Source organism: Gopherus evgoodei, chromosome 7, assembly GCF_007399415.2.
Source record: "Gopherus evgoodei ecotype Sinaloan lineage chromosome 7, rGopEvg1_v1.p, whole genome shotgun sequence".
Lineage (NCBI taxonomy): Eukaryota > Metazoa > Chordata > Testudines > Testudinidae > Gopherus > Gopherus evgoodei.
The window spans coordinates 103,584,804-103,612,460 of NC_044328.1; the positions used below are offsets into that span (position 1 = coordinate 103,584,804).

Here is a 27,657-nt window from a genome sequence, read left to right on the forward strand (position 1 = left end):
GTCTCTGCCAATCTGATCTGAAGGGAAATTCCTTCCCAACCCTAAATATAGTGATCCATTAGAGCCTGAGCACGTGGGCAAGACCCACCAGCCAGACACCTGGGAAAGAATTCTCTGTAGTAACTCTGAACCCTTCCCTAAATCAGCCAGAGATTATGGGTGTATTACAGGAATGGGTGGGTGAGGTTCTGTGGCCTGCAATGTTCATGAGGTCAGATTACCTAAAATCTGAAATTCTTCTAGTGTCCCGTCACCATCCATTGGAGACATTTGCTGCTAGCATTCACAGAACAGCTACATGCCATTGTAGATAGTCTCATCAAGCTCAGTCTTGAAACCAGTTAGGTTTTTTTTGCCCCCACGCCTTCCCTTGAAGGCTGTTCCAGAACTTCACTATATGGTTAGAAATCTTCAGTGCTTAATTTGTGCCAGGGCTTCCCAGGATCCTACACATGCCTATCACAAATGTGGTCTACCTCATCCAGTGCACTAAATACCCCAGTACAACTATGTGGATGAAAACAGACAATCACTACTTTCTCGAATGAACTCACACAGCATGCTTTTTGTCTCTTGTAATTTTCCTGTCACCTGTGGGTGAACACTTTTCACAATGCGATGACTCTGTATCTGACCTATCAGTCTTCATCCCTAAAGGAAGCCTGCACAACACTTTCAAAAGGCAAGCCTGGAAGCTTAAAATTTGTAACTTTGCTAGACACTAAAAACATGGTCTTAATAAAGATACTGAATTTATGGCTAATTACAACAATCTGTAAACCACAGGGGCAGCAATGCCTTCCCAAAAGTGGGGAATCCAAGGGGCCCTGCCTCCTCCATGTCCCTACCACTGGCCAAGACGGAAGCCAGAGTGGGACTGGGGAGCCCGGGCCCCTCCACCTCCGCAGAGTCAGGGCAGAGAGTCTCCTCTGGCTTGTGTCCTTGCCCCTGGTCTGCTGTCCAGGGCACGTGGAGGGTCCATGGTTCCCCACAGCTGTCTGGGCAGCTATTACCCTGACTTGGCTCTGGCCAGGGAGGAGGGCCTCAGAGGGCCGCAGCTGCCTGAGAAGCTGTGGGGAGCTGTAGACCTTCCTTCCATCTGTCTGAGGCAGGAGGCACAGAGGATGGGGATACAAGCCAGGGGCTTGGCCGGGGGGTGGGGCATCAGGGGGAAGAGGAGGGACACGGGGAGGGGCCCATGGTGAAAAGTGGATGGGCCAGGCCTGTCCACTTTCAAAAAGTGAGAGGGTCATGGCCCCTTGGCCCTTGTTTTGGTGCCCCTTGTAACTCACTAACCTGCCCCCCTTTTTGTGTTATGACTAGAGGAATGTTAACAGACAACTTCACTTTAAGTGGTTGCTTACAATATGTGCTAACTGCTTATGCTAAACTATCTGTTCAACCTTGTGTTTAGCTGTGAGACTGAGGCTATGGCTACATTACCACTTATGTTGCTTGGGTGGGGTGTGTGTGTGAAAAAACATACCCCTGAGCGACATACGTTTTGCCATCGTAAATGATAGTGTGCACTGTGCTATGCTGGCAGGAGAGCTTCTCCTGCTGATATAGTTACCACTAATTATTGGGGGCGGTTTAATTATGTTGACAGGAGAGCCCTACATAAGAGGGGCAGCTGCTTGGTAAAGCTGCCGCTGTAAGGTCTCTAGTGTAGACGTAGCCTGAGTGCCTTTCCCAGACCTGAGAAAGAGCTCTGTGTGTCTCGAAAGCTTGTCTCTCTCACCAACAGAAGTTGGTCCAATTAAGATCCATCTTGTCTCTCTAATATCCTGGGACTGACATAGATATAACACTGCATACAAACTTCCTGTGGCTACCAGTGTGGGAGGGAGCTTTTTTTGATAAACCATGGAAAGTTAGTTGGTTCAAAACTGCTACTGGCTATTATATTGCAGTTGTGGGGGACTTGAAGTGAAAGGAGAAATAGGAATTTGCATGCAGAGAATTTTTAATGCTTAAATATTTTGAAAAATTAGGAAGTTAGTACAGACAAACTTAGCTGTGAAACAGTTAACAGTGCTATATGTACAATTTTTCTGACTACAGCCTTCCAGCATCACCCATCACACTTTCTACACACCACCACATCAATGTAGTATACCAAAGTGGATACAACTAATAACGTAGAGAAAAGTTAGTGTGGTTGATAGGCTGAAGTGAAGGTTGAGAAATAGTCTGATGTGTTTGGAAAGAATAATTTGGTAAAAGGGGGTGGTGGAAGACTGGCATCCTTTGGTGGGATAGGGCAGAATTTTAAGGTTGTGGTGTATGAGAATTGTGAAAGTAGTAAGGTGTGTGCCTCTGAGTGGAGGAGTAGAAGGTATTGCTATTAGATGACTTAATTTTTCATTTCCTTGCTTCTGTGGTCTTGTGTTATATGTGTAGCAATCTTAGCTGTTTCATGACAAAATTTTGTGTTTAATTAGCTATATTGTTAGATCAGCAATTATGGAATACACTTGGTATTACTTTGATGATCCCATTGGAGTCTTTTTTGTTTTGTTTGTTTCCTTTAAAATGTATAGCAGTTTAATTAGTAGAAAAAGATATTTATAGCAACATTTCTGGCATTGTGTTCCACAGTTAATTTGTTTCCTTTCTATTCTTCTTAATGAATAAAATATAAATGTGTTCCTTTAGGACTTGATTAGAAAGACATATAGTTTCACTTAGCATTTAGAGGTAGAGGTTGGTGACCCAGTGTAGTTAAGGAACTCAGAAAGCCTCTCAAACTAGTCTCTATGTTTAAAGGTTTTTTAAATCTATTTTGTGAACTCACTTCATTGTAGTTAAATCTGTTTCCCTCCCCTCCCCCCGCCCCCCACAAAGGCATGTCAGTTTAAAATAAACAGAATCCTTTTTCTAACCTATGGGAAGCCTGATTGAGGAGAGTGAGTGAAGAAGCCTCCCCCCTCCCCCGCAAAAGGTATTTTGGCACAAGTGGGCATTCTGTATTTATACTGTGTTAATGTTTTCATTAGATTTGTTCTCTTCCCCTTTCTCTGTGTCTCCATTAATTTTTTTATGCTAGCCAGTCTGCTCCATTTGTCGCCCAATTTTCAATTTACTCTTTATCCTACTTCTGCTATCCTATTTCTGACATTCAGGTCCCTCTAACAAATCCATTGTTGGGACCTTACCATCCATCCCCACTTGTAAGAGGGTTAAAGTGGGCTACAAGAATGGGGGGTTGGCTTCCTGCCATACCAATCATAGGAGTCCCCAACCCCCCGCGTTCATTCCTTTAATGAAAATCTCTTTTTAAGTCCTTTTCCAAGCTATTTATCTGGTCACTGTATACCTTTCCTATGGAGTACCTGCACTGGACATCTGTCCTACACTTAAATAATGAGTTTTGACATATGGCCCGCTGTCCATCATGCCATGCGTGAAAAGAGCCCTTCCTGAAACCCACTGTGGAGAAGGCGAGAAAAACCTGAACTGCATCCAAGCCAATGTGATGTAAGGGAAAACTTCCTTCCCAGCCCCACTAAAAATGGGACAGCTAGCGTAATGCCCCCAGCAGGTGTTGACCAAACCTGGTATTTCCCCACCTAAAAGGGATGGAGGGTGGGTCCTGCTTCAGCCTTGGTCTCTGTAAAAAGGAAGGCTTTAGACGCTGACCTGCCCCTTTTTAAACCCTGCATTCCCAAAGGGATGTCAGTGACCAAGCTGACCCCTTTTTGCAGCAGTTTTCATCTTCCCCCCCACCAGCAGCCATAAAGCACTGTTCCCTTCACTTGGCCAGCCAGCCAAACACTGCCCCCACTGCTTAAAGGTGCAGGATGGTCAATCTGATCATGTCACATCTGAAGCACTTGAGCTTTAACTAAATAAAAATAAATCTGCCTCAGTAAATTGCTTAAATTCAGAAATAGCTATTTAATATAATTGCTTTGTTCAAGGACCACACATAGCAAAATGTTTATATCAGTGGATTCTACCAGATTATGGAATAAAAGGTACAGGTTTAATACATCATGGCTGTGGTGGCAGCTTCCTAGGAATTGGGAGGGGGGGTGGAATTGAGGTGCGCTCTCTCTCTCTCTCTCTCTCTCTCTCTCTCTGTATGTGCTTGTGAAAAATATGTAGTGTAGTTGTAGCCATGTCGGTCCCAGGATACTTGAAAGACCTTACCCACTATGTCCTCTAGTGGTAAATAGTCTATAGTTCTAATACTGTTCAGAAAACCAACACTAGAATTGCATTTTAGTGACCATGTTAGTCTTTGAGGCTGGTAGTTGCCAGGACTCCTGGATTCTTATCCCAGCTCTATCAGTGCTGTACTGTGGGATATTAGACAAATAACTTTGTAACTTTGTGTATGTAACTGTTGGAGTGTTGTGAGGATTAATTAATTAAGTGACTTCTTAAATTGAAGGGTACTATAAGAAGTGCAAATTGTTATTTATCCATGGATTATGTATGGCCTTCAGTCTGTGTGCACCTGTTTTCATTTATATGTGTACACACATACAAGATTAAATATGCAGTTAAAGTATATGTCCATAAATATTTTACTTCCAAGTTTGTAATTCACTCAGTGATAGATAACTAAAGATTTCCTTCAGAATAGCGAAGCATTAGTAAGCATTTATTGGCTAAAGCAATAAATTTAGAGCATATTTACTCTAATGAAAATATATTGGTGTTTGTACTAAGCATGTCATTAGTAATTATCATCTAATGGTTAATAATCACTCTGGGTGCTCAGAAATCATTCTGAGGTAAAGTATTTTGTCATGAAAATATTTTAAAATGGGGCTTTATCATAAAAATGTTGTAGTGTTACATATGGTTTTTATAGTTTTGTCTCAGGTGCTTTAAGAAATCATTTCCTTAATGCTTCATTCCTTTGGAGACTTTTCTGGAAAATGATTCATTCGTATATAATTTGTTCATTATGATTTAATGTGCATAGATCTAGTACTATGTCATTGTGTGGTCTTACCTCATTACTAGTTTACCTTTTCTACATCTCTCACCAGATTTCCTGGTCTCCTCTATGCTAGTACTGAGAAATATTACAATAAATATATTGTGGAGTATTATGTTGAAAATGCAGTGTATGTTTGTATTTATTACCTTCTTTGTGCGAAGCTTTGATTGTCTTGTTACCTCAGTGGGATGGTGCTGGTGGTGTGTGCAATGCCTCCCCAACCATGTGAGAGGAGACCCTTTGTTTGTGGGAACTTAAGGAGGTGGAGTGCCAATATTTTTAGACAGAGTAATCAAAAATATATATATTTAAAAGTAGGAGGTACCAACCAATTAGTGCCTTTTATTTTGGTGCCTCCCCCGTTAGAAGGTTGTCTCTGCTATTACCACAGAAGCATGAGCTAGGTAATTTCTCATTGACAGAGAAATCTTGCCTTCAGTTTATTTCACTGAAGGGAAAAATGCAATTTAGGAACATTGGGGTGTGTCTCTCTCTCTCTCTCTAAATAAAAACCTATGAATTACAGTTTTATAGCCACTAGGTAATGTGTTTCAAGGATTGGATTCCTCATGATATACTAGAATAATTTCTGAATTAGTAAATGCGTCAGTATGGAAAGAAAAAAAAAAGTTTGATGTCTGCCCTTTGCCCCAAAATTCACTTGTATGAAGGAGTCTGTTTGACCCTTCTTCTGCTCCATTGCCTGCATTTTTAATTAAAAATACCCATCATAGTCATGGTCTTCTGTACTGTACACTCAAAGGGAAGCTTCCAAACAAGCATTTTCATAGTCCAATTCTGGTTTTTAAAAAAGAGGGTGAGGGTACATACTTAGTTGAATGTATTGAGTTAAGCCTTTTATTTGCTCATAATATTTTTCTTAATTGATTAAAAAAAAAGGCCAAATAATTTAAACTGAATTTTAGCACATTGCTAACGTGAAAGAGCAGATTGAGAGCAATAATTAATTTTTAAAACATGCCACAGTTGATGTGAGGTTTACCCTTCCAAATACATATTTATTTTGTGGTATTTTTATTATAAATATGAATGATTTGTAGTCAAATTTATTTGTAGACTGAAATAGCTCCCATGAATTTCAAGATCGGTTTTTAATAGCACTATAATAGGTATCATTCTTCATATAGTATAAAAGCATCTCAGCTAACTAAATGTATAGTAGAACCTCAGAGTTACAGACAGCAGAGTTATGAACTAACCCAGTCATCCACACACCTAATGTAGAACCGGAATTATGGAGTCAGGATGCAGCAGAGATAGAAAATAAATAAATAAATTTAACTTTAAAAAAGCAAATATAGTATAGTACTATGTTAAATTTAAACTACTAAAAAAAGAGAAAGTTTAAAAGAAAGATTTGATAAGGTAAGGAAACCATTTTTGTGCTTGTTTCATTTAAATTAAGCTGGTTAAATGCAGCATTTTTCTTCTGCATAGTACAGTTTCAAAGTTGTATTAAGTCAATGCTCTGCTGTAAACTTTTGAAAGAACAACCAAAATGTTTTGTTCAGAGTTAAAAATACCTCCGGAATGGAGGTTGTTTGTAACTCTGAGGTTCTGCTGTAGCCAAGTTTGTTACATTTGGAGTAATTATATATAATTAGTTATTTCAGTCTAAGTATTTCGACTGTGTTTCTGTCTGTGAAGGTAGATGGCTTTGCATTCAAAGATCCACTGTGGTTCAGGAATACTTGTATTTCATATGACACAGCTTTCTTAGGGGCTACCTTATTTTCAAAACCATGCATGGAAATTTAGCTTCATGACTCCTATTAATGTTAGTAAGAGCTATGCAGCTAACTAATCTATTTTGAGTTTTTCTATAGCACGTACCATGAAAGCATGAAAGTGCTGATACTGGATGCGTTCAAAGAAAGCAAAAACATACACACCTGTATACCCTCCATGAAGGGGGTAATGGAATCCTTCCGAGATCTTGATTGTGATCAATTTATTCCCTGTAGCTTGATGTTTAATTACCTTTCTTGTTGCTTATATGACAAATGTTATTGTTGATCATGAACTTATCCAGCTCTTTATCTGGCAGGATTTGAAATAATAATTAAAAAAAGCAGGCACTTGTCTGGATAACAAGAATATTATTCAAACTTACAATAATACAAAAAAACAAAATAAAGTTTTGGAAGGAATATCATGTCTTTTTGTGGAGTAAAATATCTGGATTGAACCCATATTATGTGTTGCATTTTTTGAGTAAGAATAAAGAAACAGTGGCTACATTTAGTAAAAGTTTCTCTATTATTGAGGCATTACTTGCAAAGAAGCCCAAAATGGAATTTTTAATGTTGTCATTAAAAGAAAAACATTTTACATTTTTTCTCCTTTTAATTATGGTGGCATTTGAGAAGATACTATATACTGGGAGTATGGATTGAAATTAATTGTTCTAACAGGAAATCTTGTGATTATGCCCCAATTACAGTACAACACCTAATATGTGCTACGTAAATAAAAATCGTCTCTAGTTTTTTAATCCCTTATATTTTAACTGTTCTCCAGAATCCCATTTTAATTTCAGTTGTTTATAATCAAGGATTACTACTGCATCCCTGCGGGGAAGTGGGGAGGGAACCTTTCAATTTAACATGTAGGACCATGTAGGACCAATTTTACATGTAGGACCATTTGAAAAGAGCTCAGCTCTTCTGCATTGAAATAAGCAGCCATATTTTCAAAACAGTTGAGCACATAGGATGTTGAGTCCTCTTAAAAATCTTTCAGTAAGTGTCATAATGGGAGCTGCTGAATGCTAAATACTTGTGAAAATCTGGCCCTTACTTGCACTTTAATGACAGATGAGCTTATCTGAAAATCAGGCTTGAATTGCTGGTGCTGAGCACTTGAAATATCTGGTCTTAAACTCTTTTAAGAATCTGACTCAGTTGCTTTTTATGTCAGTGAAGCACCATAGTACATGGTGACAATGAGTTATCCAACTCACTAATAATTGTTTTTTAATCATTCTGGAAGAACCATTGGGATTTAAAGATATCAGTTCATGCCAACAGTGTACTTATTGTTTTCTCCTTTTTTCAGCGTCTTGTTGAAGCTGCAGAGGATGCTCACTTGAAACATGAATTTGATGCTGATTTACAGGTAATTAGAAATTGGACTTTAAAAAAAACATTTATCAGAACATATAGAGGCTTATAGAATAGCTTTGTGTTATTACTCCAAGGACTGCTGTGGAAAGCCAAGTATGTGACTAATAGAGGGATGCTTATTACAGAAAATGAAATTAAGGGAGATTGGCTCAGTATTTTGACAAGTTATGCACTCAGTGTTTGCATGTTGGGAGACCTAGAAGGTGGATTTTATTTTTTTAGAGATTTCATTTAAATTCTCTCCATGACTATTTAGGTCAAGATTTTTTAACACAGTAATTAGCAGCATGTAGCATAGCTGCAGTATACTGGGAAGAAATTGCTCTTTGGAGAGTTGAATTTGCAAATGGGGTGGAAACCCAGAGTGATGGGATTAGAGTGACATTGGTCTGTGCAAATGGTTTGTGTTTGGACCCACGGCTAGTGCAGACAAGGCTTTTATACACAGAGGTTTAGTGCTGCACCATCATTTTATCAAAATGGTGCCTTTTTCTGTGTACTGGTGTCGGAATACAAGGGAAAGGAGAAAATGAGAACAGCTGGGAAACAAGATAAAAAAAATTGAAAAAGCTTTAATAAGACAAAGCATATAAGAATACAAATTCATCAGACAATAAAATAATAAAAGCTAACTTAATTAAATATATATGTATTGTACGTCGATATTTAAATTAATAAATATCTTCCTGGTTGTAAGGAATTTCTATTCCTTGGTCCACTGAATGCCTTGTTAGGCAAAGGTATTATTTAGTGTGGCTCTCGCCATGTAGATTGTCTTCTAAAATTTTCTATGAATTCCATCAAGAATCTACAAAAAGAACAGGAGTACTTGTGGCACCTTAGAGACTAACAAATTTATTTGAGCATAAGCCTTTCGCTTATGCTCAAATAAATTTTAGTCTCTAAGGTGCCACAAGTACTCCTGTTCTTTTTGTGGATACAGACTAACCTGGCTGCTACTCTGAAACCCATCAAGAATCTGTCTATCTTAAGGCTGAGCGGTAAACAGTAAGGAAAATAGGTTTAAGGAAAAGGGAGGAAGAGTACACTTTTCTCCATGCTTAGAATCTGTCTCAGTAGGTTTTGTTTTCAGAACTTGCCATGGTTACTTTATAGTCATAACAAAGTACCTTTTCATAATAAAATTCTGGTGTGGAATAATTGATTCCCTGTGAAAATAAATCTGTTATAGGAAGAAAATACCAAGAGTGACTTCTTCAGAGTTCAGGATAAGGAACCTTTGAAATTAACATAAAATGTTGAGTTAGAAGTAGTGATTCTTCATAATATTTTAGTGTTATATCTATCTGGATTCAAATGGCTCTGACCTTTCTGCACCCCAGCCTTTGGAAGGCCTACTGCATTTCATTTTCTGAACTTCACACCTGGAAGAAATTGAATCTGTTGTCTAAATAAATCAGGAGCACATTTATGGAAGACTGTTTTAAATATATACAGTAAATGCCTCTTCACTGAGGATGGTTCTCACTTTGACAAAGTCCTTCATTTGTTGAGGCTTTGAAGATCTAAACACTTTTAGGAAGCCAGTTAAAAGCCATTTGTGTCAGCAGCATTAGCAGGACAATCAAATCTCTGTGTAGTGCTCCTGTTTATTACTGCCATGGTCCATTAAAGCTAATCAATTGTTAATCTTGGTTTTGGTGACCCCTCTGCAACCCTGAAATCTCTGGGAAATTGTTGTTGTTTATCAAAATCTCATACCACCATCTGCTCAATATAAAAATAACGACCAGAATGATTTGGCAGTGTTCATTCAAGTTGAAGGGGATTGAAATCTTGCTGCAGTTTTGCTGCGGAAGAGGAATTTGCAAAGCTTCTTATGCCTTGCCCTAAGTGTGAGAGAGAGTGTGAAAAGTTTAAATTTGTGGTATGCTACACAACACGAATCTAAGCTTTTTGTCTGATCCCCACTGCTCTTGAAAATGCAAAAGCAGATAAAGAAACTGTTTTTGTACTTTTTATTCATCCAGAATTGTTGTCTGCGATTTGATGAGTATGGACAATCTTCTATCACTATATATCAATGATGTAAAGGAAAAATAAAATTATATTAATATTTTTATTGTCTGTGGGAAAATACCAAGTTAAGAAAATCACAGCTGGAAGAGTTCATCTTTTATGTCTCTGGAATTCTCTTTGGTAATGCTGAAATTCTATCCTTCTGTTGGGTCAAATTCAGTTCCTTACGGGTTTTATTCTTAACAGCTTTATTGGTATTATCCTTAGTGATCTTATAAGAATTCTGATCAATATACTATAGTGCATTATAATGATCTAAGCATTCAGATGTTTACCTCTGACACTGAATCTGTCAGAAGTTAACAACAGAAACATCTTCAGTAAGAGACATAAATAAAACTGTCCATTATTTGAAAGAAATAAATCAAACTGGGTGATATGATTGTCTAACTCACCAGCATCAAATAATGCATGTTTGATTAATGGCAGAGCTCTGCTTCAGGCATATCTGAATTTAAAGCTTTAACTGCTGCATTTGGCCTTGAGAAGTTCTTTGTTTCTACAGGAATGCGAACCAAGAGCTGTAGTTGTAGCAAGTTGGGGTAGATGAACTACTAAACATCTGGATTTCAAGTTCTAAGCCAAAACAATACTTTTCCCACTAGTGTATAGGATTTCAAAGTTATGCTTATAGTATGGTGTCAAGGAGTGTTTGTCAAGTTTGCTTACGTTTGAAGAAATAGTTCACATATTTCACACAACAGGAATATTTATGTAAATAAAATTAATCCACATTCTTACTGTTAAGTGTAGTTGCTTTATGACAATACTTCTGTGACTTATAAGCTTGCTCATCATCTCTGGATGACTTGTAAAGTAGGGGTAAGTATTTTTATTTATTGAACTCTGACAGTGTGCTTGCCTCTGTATAAAACAACTTGAGCTTACAACTTAAAATGGCAGAGAAAGCAATATAGAGAGAACCTCCCTGTGGCAATACAGAGGAGTCTATCCTAGGATGCTGAGGCATTTTTAAGTAGTTACCTACAGGAGACATAGTACTTCTAAAGAGAGAGGGGAAGAAGAGAGGATAGTAGTTCACTCATCATAAGGAGATAATCTGTTGCAAAGAAATTGTAAATAACCATATAACAAAATCATTCCTCTTGATAGAAATCCAACATTCTAATGACTGAATTGCTTAGTACTCATGCTTGGAGTATAAATTTCTTAAAATGCGGAACTCCTGGAAAGAATGATTGAAGCACCATTCTGGATTCTGCTGGTTCAAGCCTTAGCACAGGGCCCTGAGCTGGGGAACGTCTGTCCAACTGGGGTCCCTCAACAGAGAGTGGGGAAGGCCTGGCTGGGACTCATTTTCCCTAGGAGTCCATATTTTTCTACTCAGCCTACTTAGCACAGATCCTCCCACCATTCTGCCCCATAATAATCTCTCCAAACCTTTGGAAAATGGTCAGTTTGTATAAGTTAAAACCACCTAAAATTGCCTTCTAAAATCTAACTTATGGCTCTATGTAATTACTACTGCAGTTGCATACAAATAATGGGCCACTCCAACGATTTAGTGATGTGATTAGCGGGTGCTTATCCAAACCACTCACTCAGCTGACAAACCTGTCTGCATCACAGTATTATATTGCAGCCACCATTTTAGTATGTGAGCACTTTCTCATGAGATTTATAGTACACTCTGATTTTCTTTGTATCTGAACAATGTGAGCTCAAAAACTTCTCTTTCACCAACAGAGGTTACTCCGATAAAAGATATTACCTCACCCACCTTGTCTGTCTCTTATTCAGTAGCTGTCAGATATGTAATATCCTGTATTTTTAATGAACTTTTAAATACTTGTTGTGCACTCCTACATTCTATGCTCAGAAAAAAAATCGGGCGATAGGCTGAAGCTTTTCTAAGGCCTTGGCTACACTGGCTCTTTACAGCGCTGCAACTTTCTCACTCAGGGGTGTGAAAAAACACCCCCAAGATACAGCGCTGTAAAGCGCCTGTGTAAACAGTGCCGCAGCTCTGGGAGCGTGGCTCCCAGCACTGCAAGCTAAACCTCATGAGGATGTGGAGTATGTGCAGCGCTGGGAGAGCTCTCTCCCAGTGCTGGTGCTGCGACCACACTTGCGCTTCAAAGCGCTGCCACGGCAGCGCTTTGAAGTTTCAAGTGTAGCCATACCCTAAGTCAGCGTTAGGTGGTTAGGGTACTTTTTACATTGTGACAAATTCTTAACCCTTGAAAGTTTGCAATCTGTGATACATCCTTAGGCAAGAGGAATGGTGTTGGTACTCCTGTTTGCTTTCACTGGGAATTGGGTGCTTAACTGCCCTATGCATCTTTGGAAAGCTCTATCCATCATATGGGCACATATTTGAGGGTTTTCCAATTGTATAAATAAGTGAGCTACTTAAAATATTTCTCATATTTACACATTCTGCCACCATGTGAACAACCATATAAGATGGAACTTCCACAGATGCTGTACAGAGGTATGGCTGGAAATCAAAAATGGCAGGAGGTGATTGGGAGAATAGGAGGAACTTGGCTCAGTGTGCAATTTCTTCCTGTTTTGCAATATGGGGTCCTAGTATTGCTGCCACTGAAGTTGATGGACATTTTGCTATTGACTCCAGTGGAAGCTGCTGGGTCTTAGCATTTTTGAAAATCAAGCCACTAAATGCAGGGCATGAGTGTGGATTTAGGAGCTTTACTTGAGACTCCCTTCTGAAAATCTTAACCTAAATGTATGTCTGGCAGAGATAAAAATAATTGGTTTGGACCCCAAAAAAGAGTAGGAATTGTAGCAATAAAAGCAACTGAAGTAAAGTTTCTCAGTGGAACTGAAATTGATCTTCCTCTTCCTCCTCCTCCTCCTCCAATTCCCTATCCCATTTGGGAGTTTCCAGTACTTACGAAAAGTGTCTGTTGCATAGCACTGGAATGGCGATACGAACTTCTCCACAAACTGCCCTGCCAGTGAGCCTCCACTCTGACTGGAGGGACCATGTGTAAGAGGTGAGCGGATAGTTTATGCTTTGTCTGCACTACCAAGTTTTGTCGACAAAACTTATGTCAACACCCAAAAGTCGGCAAAACAAAAGTTGCCAAAGGGTGTTCACACTTGCTCCCTCTGTCGACAGATCATATCCACATTATGAGCACCTTCATCAACAGTGTGAGCAATGCACTGTGGGTATATATCCCACAGAGCAATGTTGTGGGAAGGCGGAGCTGATCCCTGTGCATCTTGGGAGGATTCCCTCCGAGTTCTCCCACAGCCTCCTCAGCTTCTAGGAGTGGCATCATGAATATCTCTGTGAGTTCTCTGTGCTGAGGAATATCAAAGCAGCGCAGCAGTCTCTCCTCCCTGTGACAGCAGTCTGCCTGCCGCTGTGTTCCTAGTGCAGGGCAGAACAGCAGCATTCCAATGATTTGCTCTTTGCTCCCCAAATGGAGCAATACACTCGGCTGTCAGATACTTCCCGCAGCTTTCAAAGGGGAGGGACACATGCCTACAGGGCAGCAGAGATCAAAACACTGAGCAGAGTGATCAGGGCAGGCATTGTGTGATACTAATGGAAGCCAGTTCTGTCGACAAAACAAACAGCAGTGTGTACACTGGCTCTTGGTCTACGATAAAGGGAGGGGAAAAGAAAAAAGTCTTCCTGGTGGAAGTTTTTTGTCGCTGAAACCGGGCGTTTTTCCCAACAAAAGTTGCATTGCAGTGTGTACGCTCTCATTGTTTTGTCGCTAAAACTTGGTAGTGTAGACAAAGCCTAAGTCTCGGGGAGCCATTCAGTCCTCCATCTCTCTGCTGAGGCTGCCAACAGGTAATCAATTTGTGATGTGGATGCTTGTCCATGAGAACCTGGACTGATACCACCGAATGCATTTCCCATAGCTCCCTGGCATTGGTTTTTTTTGTTTGTTTTTTTTTAAATAGGCAAAATGGAATTTTCTACTATTTAACCCACATTAGAGAAGAAAATTAATGTTCATGTTTGGTTAACTGATGTCTGTGTATGTTTTTAAAAAAATTAGTAACTAATTTATTATTAGAACTTCTGTGCTACACTAGTGTCCAGTGACTACAGCTGAGATCAGGACCTGTTGGGCCCTACCTTGTAGTACTGTACAAATAGAGACAATTCCTACCCCAAAGAGCTTACAGCCTAAATAGGCAAAAGGGATAGTGCATTCAAGCAGAGTGAACAAAGTGATGATTTTCAAGAATCATGTTAATTCCACAATTTAAAAATAAGTGGGGTTTTGTTAAGAGGGGATCAGTAAAGATAAAAGAAGGATAAGATGCAGGGAGGCTGGGGCTGGGGAGGAGAGGAAGGAATGGAGTAGGGAGGACATACAAGTGAGGCCTGGTCTGCACCTAAAATTTAGATCAGGCTCGCTGTGTCACTCAGGGATGTGAAAAGTTCACACTCCTGAGAGATGTAGTTAAGTTGACCTAAGCCTGATATAGACACTGCTAGGTAAATGGAAGAATTCTTCTGTCAACTGAGTTAGAGTCTTGAGGGTGTAGATTAACTACAGTGATGGCAAAACCCATTCTGTTGCTTAGCTGGTGTCTAAACTATGGCGCTGCAGTACCATAGCTGTGCTCAGGGCCGGTGCAACTATTTAGACGACCTAGGCAATCGCCTAGGGCGCTAGGATTTGGGGGTGCCATTTTCTTTGGCAGCGACCACGGTGACCGGATCTTCGGCTGCCCTGGTCACCGCTGGCATTTAGGCAGAGGGAGCTGGGCAGGGGAGCGCAGGGAGGGCCATCTGCAGCAAGTAAGGGGGGGGGCGGCATGCAGGGGAACTCCCCGCCCCAGCTCACCCCTGCCCCACCTCCTCCCCGAGCACGCCGTGGCTGCTTTACTTCTCCTGCCTCCCAGGCTTGGGGCGCCAATCAGCTTAGGCACTGCAAGCCTGGGAGGCGGGAGAAGTGAAGCAGTGACGGCGTGCTTGGGGTGCTCATGCTCGTGCGCAGAGCAGGGGTGAGCTGGGGCAGAGGGGGTGCCTCAGGGAGGAGGATGGGGGATGGGGAGCTGACGTGGGGAGATGCCTCAGGGCGGAGGGTGGGGAGCTGCCGCGGGTGGGGGGAGCGCCTCAGGGCGGGGGCGCAGGGGGAGGGAGGGTGCAAGGTGGATGTTTCGCCTAGGGCTGCTAGGTGGATGCACCGGCCCTGGCTGTGCTGTTGTAATGTCTGTATTGTAGACAAGCCCTGGGAGTGAAATGATTGTGTGGGAGTGGCCAGAAGGGATTTTGAGTAAACTGCCTTTCAGACTGATGATGTTACCAGTGTCCAAAGGTTCTGCATGTCCCTGCAGCATCTGCTTCTGCAGGCTTGATTCTCTGGCTGTCTGTACCCTGGAGTTTTTCTTTCCTGAGCCTGAATTGCTGAGGGAAGAGATGGTACTGCATAGCCCATGATAACAATTTAATAATGATATTTTTATTGATGCATTTATGTTGCAATTTTTAGGTATTTAATTAACATTTAATGTAATAGACTGTAGAAACTTAGATAAGTTACTGGAAAATATTGAATGAAAGATAATTGGGGATAGCTACAGTACACCATCTTGTTAAATACTTATTCAAACTATGTGCATTATTTTAATATTAGTGTACTTGGGAAAGTCTATTCACATATTCATTATCTCTGTAATTCTGAAATGATGCACTTAGTGACTAGATTTTATAATCCATTAGTGTTAATATTTTATTAGATGTCAGTAATAAACCCACAACATTAAAGTCTGATCTTGAGAAGTCCTGATCATCACAATTCACACAGGTGCTGCAAATGCTAACCATCTTGCAGGATAAAGCATTTAAATACCTTCCTGAAAAAGTGGTTCTAAAAAGAGCAAAGCGGGTTCCAGTGTTTATTGTATCTCATTGATTCCTTATCAAATGTGCTTATTCTAAAAATCAAAAAGATATTTTTCTAAATGCCAGTCATCCAAATCCAATGCAAGTGAAAAGATTCTGCAGGCCAAATTTCTATCAGCTACATCTATATGGCACTGTTAACCTCCAGTGGGGTTCACTTGTGTTCAGATTATACCTTCAGTTATATAGTGTGGCTGCAGAAGTATTACCATAGTCTGCAGAATTTTTATTATTGATAGATGATTGCAGGAAAAAAATCCAGGATGGGCTAGCAGGGCTTATCTAAATAGTGAGCAAAATTGATAAGGAATCAGTGAGACACAATAAATGTAGACCCCACAATGTCACTTTTTTAAAAAGCCACCTGCACTATAAGGATGGTTATGATAGAGGAGAAGTGACAAAGCCTGCATTTCTATTTCCATGTGCATACGGCACACCCGCTGTGCTATCTTAAATGATCACAATGTTAAGCAAACTATTATTGTTTTAATTTTTTTCTGTTAAACTGTTTCAGAAACCCGCCTTACTTGTAACAAAAGATGGAATTTTGCAGCCCTTAATTTAGTAAAATTCCTGTTGACTTCAAGCGCAGGGTTTCTTTGTTTGACTCACAATTGCTTTTATAATAGAGGTGCAGCAAACTGACATCCGGACTTAAGCTCTAAAGAACAAATCTTTCAATCATGTAGCTTATTCACTGTTTCCTCTTTGCTTCTTGGGGCTGTAAGGAGGAATGAGAAAAAATAAATGGCCGTTGAGCTATCAAGGAAGCAGTGAATTTCAAACTGCTACTAGTTGAGAATTCTCCAGAGTTGCTTAACATATAAATAACCTTCAGAGTGAGATCCCTACATCACATTCACAGTGCATGCCTGAGAGGGCTTATGTACAGAGAGTGCATGCAGAGAGATGGGACCATGGAACAATTTTGGATGCTTTTCCAAGATTTTATATCTGATTTTATGTCTGCAGCAGCTGACTACAAAAAGAGATTTGTATGGGGGCAAGCATAAATAAAGCACAATTAGTTATTTCTTAAGAAAAATTACTTTGTTCTCCATTGTCTTTTCAGCTGCTATATTTTTTTAAAGCAAGCTTGATCATCAGTCAGACTTCCCTCTCCTCTCCTCTTTTAAATTTGTATTCCCTTGAGTTTCTAACAACACTCAATTTCAGGAATACAAACAAACAACTTTAATCCAAAGCATCATACCAGAGTGATTTTATTTATATTAACATTCATATTAATCATTTCCCTTTCACAAAATGTGAGTTTAACTTTATAGAGAGAGAGAGAGACAGCAATGCAGATATTTCAACTCATTGTCTGACAGCCAGGGATGCAGTGCAGTATTTTTCAGAAACGCAGCAACAGATTCTCTGCCATTATGTTCTTTGTTCTTGACTTCCATGCAGTTTTGCTCTTTATGAGGGAGACATCCAGGGAGCAGTACTTTCTGCACTTTGGGTTCAAGTCCTGTCCCATCAACACGGGGCAACAACAACAATGTTCTGCCAGAAATAGTTTGCTTCTTTTTTGAAAAAGGGTAGGATGAACTCATGGCTTGCATGTGTAATATATTCTGTATCTTCTGCCACCTCTGGGGCTAGATATACCCTCTCCACAATAGGCCATGTCTTCTTGGAACTATAGAATTCTTACAGGATCCCCTCCTAGTGCTTCCATGAGCACCAGTGGGCAGTTTCTGGTGCCTGCAGAGAATCAGGTCCAGGAAACAGCATCCACCCTGCTTCTTGCATTGCATATCCTCCTTCCTTTAACACATAGTGCAGTATCTAATTATGGGGGCGGGGCAAGAGGTTGAACTCGATAACTATGATAGATACCACAAATGATGGTTTGGTGTTCAATAATTCTCTAACTTATCATTGATACATAATAGCAAATCTGTTCAGTTCTCTTTCGATTTTTGTTCCTGTCAACTGTATCTTATAATGAGCTTGTGTGTTTCATTATAAATCCGGTTTTACCTACATCTAATGCAAATATAGTGCTATTGCCTGGTGATATTTGCTGTAAATTATTTGCAGAAATGCTGAATCATGGGATTGTTTATAGAATTATACAATACAGCAATTAATTCAGTCACCCTAAAATGCTTCCTCCTCCTTTTACTATGTCCCTCATTGTGAGTGCTGGCCACACCTCTTAAGGACCCATCTTTTGTATTTTTCTCTTGGAGGGTTGCAGTGGGAAGTTCTGTATTATTGCCAACCCTAAACATTAAAATGTCATGAGTCAGTCCCCAAAAAATCATGAGATTTAAAATAAAATATTATATATTTGCCTTCTGGCATTTGAATCTGTAGGGTGCATTCAGGTCATATTTTCATGCTGTTTCTCCACAGCCATGAGGATGAGAAATTTACTTTTTAAACACACACATGCTGAGATTCTCATATGTTCACATTACTCCAGCAGATAGTGCTATTAGTACAATGGCAATTGTTATTAGACTCTTGATAAAATCGTGAGAGTTGGCAACATTGAATCCTCTTTTGAAACAGATGCCTTGAGAAACTATATAATTTAATACAGGTCAGATGAAAACTTATGTATATGAACCAGCTGGCATTATTGAGATACCAAGATAATGCTGTACATAACAGGACTGCTGCTTACTGTGAGCACCTCCTCCTGGCTGCAGGTCTCTTTGCAGGCATCCTGTCCCTGTTAGCCCTGTTTTGCAGGCTTCTTAAGAGCTCAGAGCTTTTCTCTGGTTAACAGACTAGTCCCAGGCAGGGGGACTAATACCAGTACCAGTTTAAAACAACCCAAATTCCGAAAGTAAAGTCCATTCCAACAACACAAAGAAAAAGTCCATACTTAGCTATGACGTTTTCTCTCACCCCAGGGCTCTTCTTCTATCTCAGTCTGATCTCCCAGCCAGTCCTCCCAGCTGTCCCTTGCTGGGACTCTGATGTCCAGTCCCAAATACAGTCAGGATTTCCAGCCCTTCCCAGGAGCCTTCAGCTCACTGGGCTTAACTTGAAAGTTCCCACTTGTCATGGTATTGTCTCCATACGGCATCCACCAGCTTGGCTGGAGCTACCTGGGTTCTCCCCCTTCTGCTCTCCATAGGGAATTGTCTAATTCCCCTCAGGTGGACCTCATTCCACAATCATGGTTGGTTTAGCCCCAGGCTCTGGAGCCCATGGGGCAAGCCACCCTGTTCCACTGTACAAGAAGGAACTACTTAAATCTAGTTGAAAGGACCATTTTTCATCAACAATACTAAAATAGGTACCATGAACAAGTTTGCTTTAAGAAGATAATCTCAGTGCTTTTGACATGCATCCCCCATATAATATGACCAATGCTAAAGTGAGGTTGAAATGTCTCCTACAGGATAGAGAGTTACAGTAATAATTCATATGATCTTAGATTGCAGACTTCAAAACTCACAAAATTTCCTTTATTCAAAATGGTCAGTTACTTCCAACAGTGCAGAATATCCTCAGCCAAGATGGTCACCATTCCTTACAATCTCTGCATATGGAAATGTGTGTCCCTAGTAGAGTTGCCAGGTGTCCAGTTTTCAACCAGAACACCCAGTTGAAAAGAGGGCTTGGTGCCTCTGGTCAGCGCTGCTGACCGGGCTATTAACAGTCCAGTCGGCGGCACAGCGGGGCTAAGGCAGGCTCTCTGTGGCTCCTGGAAGCAGTGGCATGCCCCACTCTGGCTCCTATGTGTAGGGGCAGCAGGGGGCTCTGTGCACTGCCCCACCCCAAGCGCCAGCTTTGCAGCTCCCATTGGCTGGGAACCGTGGCCAATGGGAGCTGCGGGACCCCCAGCTGGAGCTCTCACCGCCTTCCCCGCACCCCAACCGCCTGCCCCAGTCCTGATCCCCCTCCCACGCTCCAAACCCCCAATCCCAGCCTGGAGCACCCTTCTACACCCCAAACCCCTCAGCCCCACCCCAGTGCCTACACCTACCTGCATCTCAACCCCCTACCCCAGTCTGGAGCCCCCTCCTGCACTCCAAACCACTCATTCCATGCCCCACCCTCAAGTCTGCACCCCAACCCCTGAAGTTAGACTGGTGAAAATGACCGAGTGAGGGTGGGGAGTGGGGGCGGGGCCTCAGAAAAGAGGGTGAGGTAGGAGGCAGAGCAAGGGTGTTCAGTTCTGTGCAAATATAAAGTTGGCAATCCTAGTCCCTAGTAAAAAATAACCATGACCTCACATGCTTTTCAATGAGACTGAAGCCCGACTGCCTTCTGGGGAGATGGCCATCTCCTGGATTTTGTGGTTAATGAGCTGGGCAGGGAAATGTGAGAAGCAGGAGACAGCCTGCAGAATAGCAGCAGGGAGACAAAAAGATGAGGGTACAGAAGAATATCAGTTGGGTGAAGGGAGCTATTGTGGATAGGCCACAATAGGTAAAGATTCAGAGGAATGAGGGTGCAGGAAGAAGGCTGAAGAATCAGCAGAAAGAAAGTAGCTAAAGAATTTGTAAAGGCACAGACGTTGTTTTCCAAGGGCATTGACACGTCTCTGAAAGTTCCTCAATAAAGCTTTGTTTTTGCTGAACATTCCGTGTGGCTAAAATTGATAAACCATTTTGAGCTGCTTTGTGTTGCACAAGGACTTATAAGTAAGAGGTGAGCACCAAATAAATTCCCTCATCTTCGTCACTGGAGATGAGCAAACAACAAACTGATGACATGAGGTTTGATTCCAAATCAGAAGACTGTATATGAAACGAAACAGTGAACAAAACTCCCTGACATACGTTTAATTAGGAAACCCCAGAGAGATTAACAATGGACAACCTAAAAATACAAGCTTAAAAGAAATGTGATTTAAAAAAAACAACCAAAAAAGCACCACACCTAAAAAGAAAAATAGAGTCTTAGCAACTTTGAGAGAAAAAAATGGGTTTAGGAAACAAAGAAGAAACTGTGGGTGGAAGATGTGATAAAGCACTGCAGCATTCCTGGGAAACGTACTACCCGTGAAAATGTCATATATGTCAGAAAAAGTAATTGTGCTGATTTTCAAAGCAAGTAGAGGTGAAACACATTGAAAAAGAACTAGAGAAGATGTCACGATAGACGTGATTACAAGACAACCAATTTGTGATCATAGCAGTGCTATGATTGACAATATTAAAGAACCAGAGAGAGAAAGGAGAGAATGATCCTTGGTGAAATGGCCACACAAGATGCTGTTATAAAGCTACTGATGTCAAATCATGGGAATATTGAAAATGGAAAACAATACTCGGGGAAAGAGAGATCCACAGCTCAGGAAAAGCAGAACACCCTGGCTGTGGAAAGCCCTTTCTAACTATATTTGGCTTTTTGTCTTCAGTAAACCCTCATCTGTCCTTCAGTAATTTGATCCCACCCCAGAGAGTCATGTGTCCTTTGCCTGGCCAACGACAGCAGCTCTACACAGAATATTGTGTGCTTTCACGTTCGGAGCCAGAATTACAGATCAGACACTTTCAGACATGCCCTTTTATCCCCCTCAGGATCAAGCTGAATGTTTCCATGAAACTATTCTCCTTGGCTTCAGTGTTGTCAAAGGAAAATCATAGGCATATTGGACAATATGAGGTGGTAGTGGTGTACTGAGACTGTTGCTTTCTGATTTGTTAAGGCTTCTATAAAGAAGATATACAACGTGTTCTATCATCAAAGTCAGATCTCCTCTACTATGTGCCTGCCTGCTCCACATGCTGTCTCAGCTGCCTGTCAGATATATTTAAAACTGATCTATTTAAAATATCTCTTTAGTTTATATTTTTGAATTCTGATACATGTTGAGAGGACTATACATCCAGATGCTTAAGGGGTAGGCAGTGTAAGAGTTACTTACAAGGCTCATTGGTGCTCAGCTTCATTCCGGCAAAATAAAAATAAAAATCCTTAATTAGACCCTGCAAAATTCAGTGCCCTATTGGTCTCACTTTTCTGTAGTCACTGCATATAATGTTGTTCTCTGTTTGCCTCCGAGGAGTAATATAACTTAGTGGAGCAGTTCATTCATGGGTGGTGTCTATCTTTTGGGAGAGTGATATCTTTTGCATGATATACACACTATTACCTTCAAACTCTTCCTGCTTGCTATATGCGAAAGAGTTCATAAGCAGGAATATTTGTGCAGCCTGGTACCGATTGTGCTGAGCTTGCAGTTTCCTGCTCTTCAGAGAAAATTAAACTTTATTGGCTCACACCTACCTGAAAAGCAAAGCATTTCAGAATACTATCCTAGGAATTTATGATTATCAAGCAGATAGCCTGTTACAAGCAATGACATTTGATACTACAGCCCAGGCATGTCTTGCTCTCCTCACCCCCCCCCCCACACCTTTCTTCTATTATTTTTAGGTTTAATAAACTGTGAATAGGAGACATAAATGACCGGCCATCTGTGCTTCTCCTCTTGGGCCCTTTTTGGAGTTGCTTCATGATAAAATTAAATACAGGACCGTTTTCCACTCTGATAATTAGAGCATGTCTACATGTAAGTGCTGAAGTGGCAAAGCTGTACCAATTCAGCTGAGCTGCTGCAGTGCATCTGGTAAAGATGCTCAATGCCGACAGGAGAGAGCTCTTGTGTCAGCATAAAAAAACCATCTCTGCAAATGGCAGAAGCTACACTGGCGGAGAAGCTCTCCCACCAACATAGGACTGTGCTCTCAAGCGCTTATGCTGGTATAACTTAGCTCTCTGGGAGGGTGGTTTATTTACATCGATGCGCAACATAAGTTATGCCGACATAAGCTGTAGTGTAGCTCTAGCCTTAGAAACAGACAAAATATCAAAAAGTTAATGTGCGCTGAGTAGGGAGAAAGTTACCTTGCATTATTCCTTTTTCTGGGAGAGCAATTTCTTTGCTACACAACTATAATTTTCAAGGTAAAATAATGTTGTACATAAAGATTTAATGAATGTATGTAAGGGAGGAAACTTAGAAGTCACCAAGTAATTCATTGCTTTGGTAATTCCCATCTCTGAATGGTGGGATGTAAAAGTGAGTATGTTTTAGAAGATCATAGATGAAAAATTTTGAAAGTATTGCACATACTAATTATTTTTTCTTGCCATAATTTATAGGAAGATAATGGATAAGCAACCAGCTATATCCATCCTTTCACATTTTTGTGCATTGTTTTTTGTTGTATTTGAGTCTCACATAATTGCTTAACACACAATTAAAACACTATGCTCATTATTTCAAATTTAAGATACAGCTTGCTTTAGACTTGTGCTTTGTTTCTAATTGTATTGTCTGCATGTTGAGCTTCATTGCCTTGGGACAGAACGAGCCCGTTTTTGTACTGAAGTTAATTAAACCTGGTGATGATCATTGTTTGAAAATTTTCTGGGATGAAGGAGATTATTTTGCCTCACCCTGTATTTTCACACTTCGTTTCATCAGTCATGTGCTGGGACAGTTAATAAAATTAAGGATTTGACTGAATTCAGTGGCTTGGGTTTTTTATTATATATTTTTTAAATCTGTGAACATATTTGCATACTTCATGGACAGCTGAAACCTTCTGCTCGTGGAATATATATTGGAGACTTTTAACCGTTCAGATGTTGCTAACATTATTCAGAATCCATAAAAATGAACTGTGATCTTAACTTAGTAGTGGATGCTAATATAAAACTGTAAAAGGCCATGATAATGCATAAGGTGCACAATTAAGGACTGTCAGGTTCCTTCTGTGTTTAAAATGAAATGTTCAAGGTATAATAATTCTACAGCGAACTTGCAGAAATGTTAGACTTGAAATATTCAACCTTCTAGGCTAATGTGTACAATCTAGCAAGGTGTGGAATGAGTCACAGTATGAAAGAAATTAAGTATGCATATTTATGGGCAGATGTACTTTAATAATAATGCATTTTTAAAGTAACAGGCTGATATTTTGGATTTGCCAATCCTTCCAAGAATTAAATAATTTTGCTTACCACTTTGCACTGGAACTCTAAGTATTTAGAGCTTAATTCTGCAAATCTTTACTGCTCGTCTCGTAGTATTTACTGATGTGAGTGGCCCTATTAGGAGCAATTCCCTGTTAAAAAACATTTCTAGGATCAGGCCCATAGAAGTTGCAGCAAAATGCCACATGTAATTGATTTACATGATGGGCTCTCAAGTATACTTGAAAGAATGTGCTCACTGCTGCTGTATGTGTGGGGTCCCTGTATGGCTGGCCTGTTTTTTGTTTTTTTTTTTTAAAAGGGCTGGAGGGGGGAGAACTATAAAGGATTCTTCTTCAACTGGTAGCAGAGGGGGAGGAAGGGGAAAGTTTACCTGGTCGAAATGGGGAAGATCAAGAAGCGCCAGGACCAGGTCAGGAGGTAAAACGGATTGGAAAAGGATTTAAAGGAAAGCATCCCTTAAGTGACCTGAAGGAGGGCTTGGAGCTCCTAAGTCTGGTTCAGCAAGGAGCCAACCCCTTCCTTTTCTAGCCTCCTTAACCATACAAAGGGAAAGTCTCGGGGTCTCAGTAACAGGATGGCTGGGACCTGGTTCGGAAGCAGAAGAGCTGATGGCATCCTTCCCAAGAATGTGGAAATTATTATGGAAATGATGATGACCTGCACTGTACAATTAATTGCTGGGAACTCCCTGATAATGTAAGTAAATAAAGTTGTGCTCTAATTAAACCATATCTGTTGCCAGACAAATTCATAGTGGTCAGTTGCCTCATCAACTCATATCTGTGAAATATTAATAACAAAAAATGGAAACAGAATTACAATAGAATTAATTTGATTTAATGTTTAAATTGAAAACTGAAATATAAAATATATAAGACTAACTGTGGCTACAGTTCTACAAAATGTTCAACTCAGACATTAAAAAAATATAGAAAATCTGTCTTAATTTGAACTCAGGCTGCATGTCAGATCAGTGGTGTGTTTGCATATGTCTCCAAACTCTGCATATCAGCAAATATGAGAGGCTGCTGTTGGCTAATCATTCTTGGCAACTTATGTGGTATTTTCCAACATGGCCACTCTCCACTTCAATTCTGGCGAACAGTATCCTAACCCAAGAGCCATGTCTTTCTATATATTCTTGCAGTGTCTAGCACAATAGGGTCTAATCCTGCTTTTGCTCTGTGATCAGTGCTTACTTTGTACCAGGGCTGAGCTCTGACCTCTCTAGGCTTGGCAGTTCATAGCCCAGGCACCTCTGGGCTTGCCGTGATCAGTTATAAATGTAAAAAAAATTGCTTGAGCCCTGGCACCTCTTTCATTACAAATTAAGTACTGTCTGTGGCCCTAATCCTGCGAAATCCTGTAAACACATGGAAATCCCATTGTGTGCAGTGATATTGATTGATGATTGAGGTCGCGATTGTCAAAAGCACAAAGGGGAGTTAGACTTTCAATAACTCCCTTTTGTGCCTTTGAAAATCTCTCCCCTGAGATTGTATTGTTTAATTAGTTGAAAATGCTCTTGTAAAAGTTCTTAGTAGTACAATGATTAATTTTCTTCTCTACAGACCCTAGTTTCCAGATCTTTAACCTAAGTCTAATTATGTTGCTGATAGGAAAAGATGGGGAGTGAGAGGGAGAGAAAAGGCAAAATAGTAGAACTTCACTCAGGGCCTGATTCTGAGAGGTGTTGAACTTCTGCCTCTCCCACCAATTTTAACTTTCAGGATCAGGACTTAATTAACACTGAAGACTAGGAGACTTATTGCACATTTACTTTAGAAAGTAAAGGAGTGCACATAATAATAAAGTGATCCAAGGGTCCTGTATCACAAAATATTTCTCATTACACACGGTTACAAATCAATGGATGTCAGAATTTGGCCATTTTATAAGCACAGTTTAGCTTGATTATAATAAATCCTCATGGTTTGGTAGTAAATGTGATGAAGTATATTTTGTATGCAGTGTTGTAGCCTTGTTGGTCCCAGAATAGTAGAGAAACAAGGTGGGTGAGGTAATATCTTTTATTGGACTAGTTTCTGTTGGTGAGCTCTTTTTTCAGATCTGGGAAACTAACTGGAAGTGTCACTGCTAAATACAAGATTTGAACAGATTCATGGAGTGGAAAATACAGTAGGTATAAATACACAACCTGTTGTATTTTCCACTCCATGCATCTGATGAAGTGGGTTATAGCCCAAATACATTTGTTAGTCTCTAAGGTGCCACAAGGACTCCTTGTTGTTTTTGTGTTACAGACTAACACAGCTACCCCTCTGACACCTGCTTAAATCTTGTATTTCAGAGGCCCTTTGAATTAGTTTCCCAGACCTGAAGAAGAGCTCTGTGTAAACTCGAAAGCATGTGTCTCTTACCAACGGAATCTGGTCCACTGAAGTATATTTTGTTAAAATAACAAAATACGTCAGTATTGGTGATATGTGACCTCTCTACAGCACTGGTGATACCATCAATATTTGAGTGGGAATTATTAGGTTTGTGAAGTCGTGAAATGATAATTAGAGAGGTTCTGCTGAATGAAGACAATGAGCAATAGGCAGTGGGAGATAGATAACTTTTTAAACAAAGGCATCAGGCAGGTTTCACTCCTGGATGGTTGTACAGGTTTTACACATGATTATCTTTTTCTCTAATCCAAATTAATACTATTAGTAGCAGGAGTAGCAGCATGAGATGCACAATGTGCAACCTCTGTAGCTTTTAGGAAACTTCCATACATCCGTATGTATTCCTAATCTTTGTAAGGTCTAAGGATGATTTTTTTCTCCCAAAAAACAATTTTTCTTGACCTCTTCCTTTGTTTGTTTGTTTTTGTGATGGAAGAAGAAAATGTGGAAGAAAGTAGTTTGTTGCTAGATGGAGTGATACATCCAATGGATGGATTTTTTTCTCATTTGCCTTGGTGTAAATGAGGAGTAAATTCCATGCAGTCGGTGGAGATACACTAATATAAATCTGGTGTAGGTGAGAATCAGGAAGAGAGAGTGTAGATGATAGATCATTTTCTTCTGTCTCGTTTTTGTATCTTCTCTCCTGGCAAGACTAAAGCTGGTTTTGTCTATTGACTGATTAATGAGTCCTTCAGTGATTAATTCTTTTGTAGGCAAAGGGGGTGTTTCTTATGGTCCCATTGGCTTTTATATGCAACTACATGCTTGCCTAAACCCTGTCTATGAATCACTGCATTTCCAGATAAGCCTTGACATTTCCTTGTGAATTCTGCAGGCATTACACTACAGCTTGTGTGTAAATGAACTACAGCAGGACCACATAAAATTATACAGTACTTTGTGAACTGGGCTTATAATGTCATAAACAATGACATCATTGAGTACACACACACACACACACTAATGATTATGGCAAATACGATCTTGGATGCTGTCTGGAAAATGCATATTCCAGGCCCAGATTTAGTACGAACTTTCATATTCTATATGTGGAATATAAAAACAAAGTTTTTGTCTATTTTGACTTCTAGGTTAATAAAATGAGGTCAGGAAATCTGTTAAAGTTTGTCTCATAAAAATGTTCTTAACCCAAGCACCTTGTTTAAAAATAGTTTCCTTTTGTTATCTTCATGTTTAAATAGACTTGAGTTTCCCGATGGTTCTTTCTCTGAAGGAAAGCATTAACAGATTTCTGTAATTGATTATAGTTTAATGATACATAATGGCAAGTTCTGTTTT

The 27,657-nt window shown here is 40.1% G+C and overlaps 1 protein-coding gene across 7 annotated transcripts in view; it reads left to right on the forward strand.

The window, feature by feature from the left end:
• CACNA2D3 (calcium voltage-gated channel auxiliary subunit alpha2delta 3) overlaps window positions 1-27,657 on the forward strand; it is an 828,400-nt gene that overhangs the window by 335,244 nt on the left and 465,499 nt on the right. For all 7 annotated transcript variants that reach the window (XR_004001243.1, XM_030569375.1, XM_030569373.1 and 4 more), the window contains one exon: window positions 8,036-8,095. Coding sequence is in view for 6 of the 7 variants with exons in the window: in XM_030569375.1 (XP_030425235.1) it covers window positions 8,036-8,095 (60 nt within the window). In the remaining variant the exon portion in view is untranslated. The remainder of the gene's footprint in view (window positions 1-8,035; window positions 8,096-27,657) is intronic.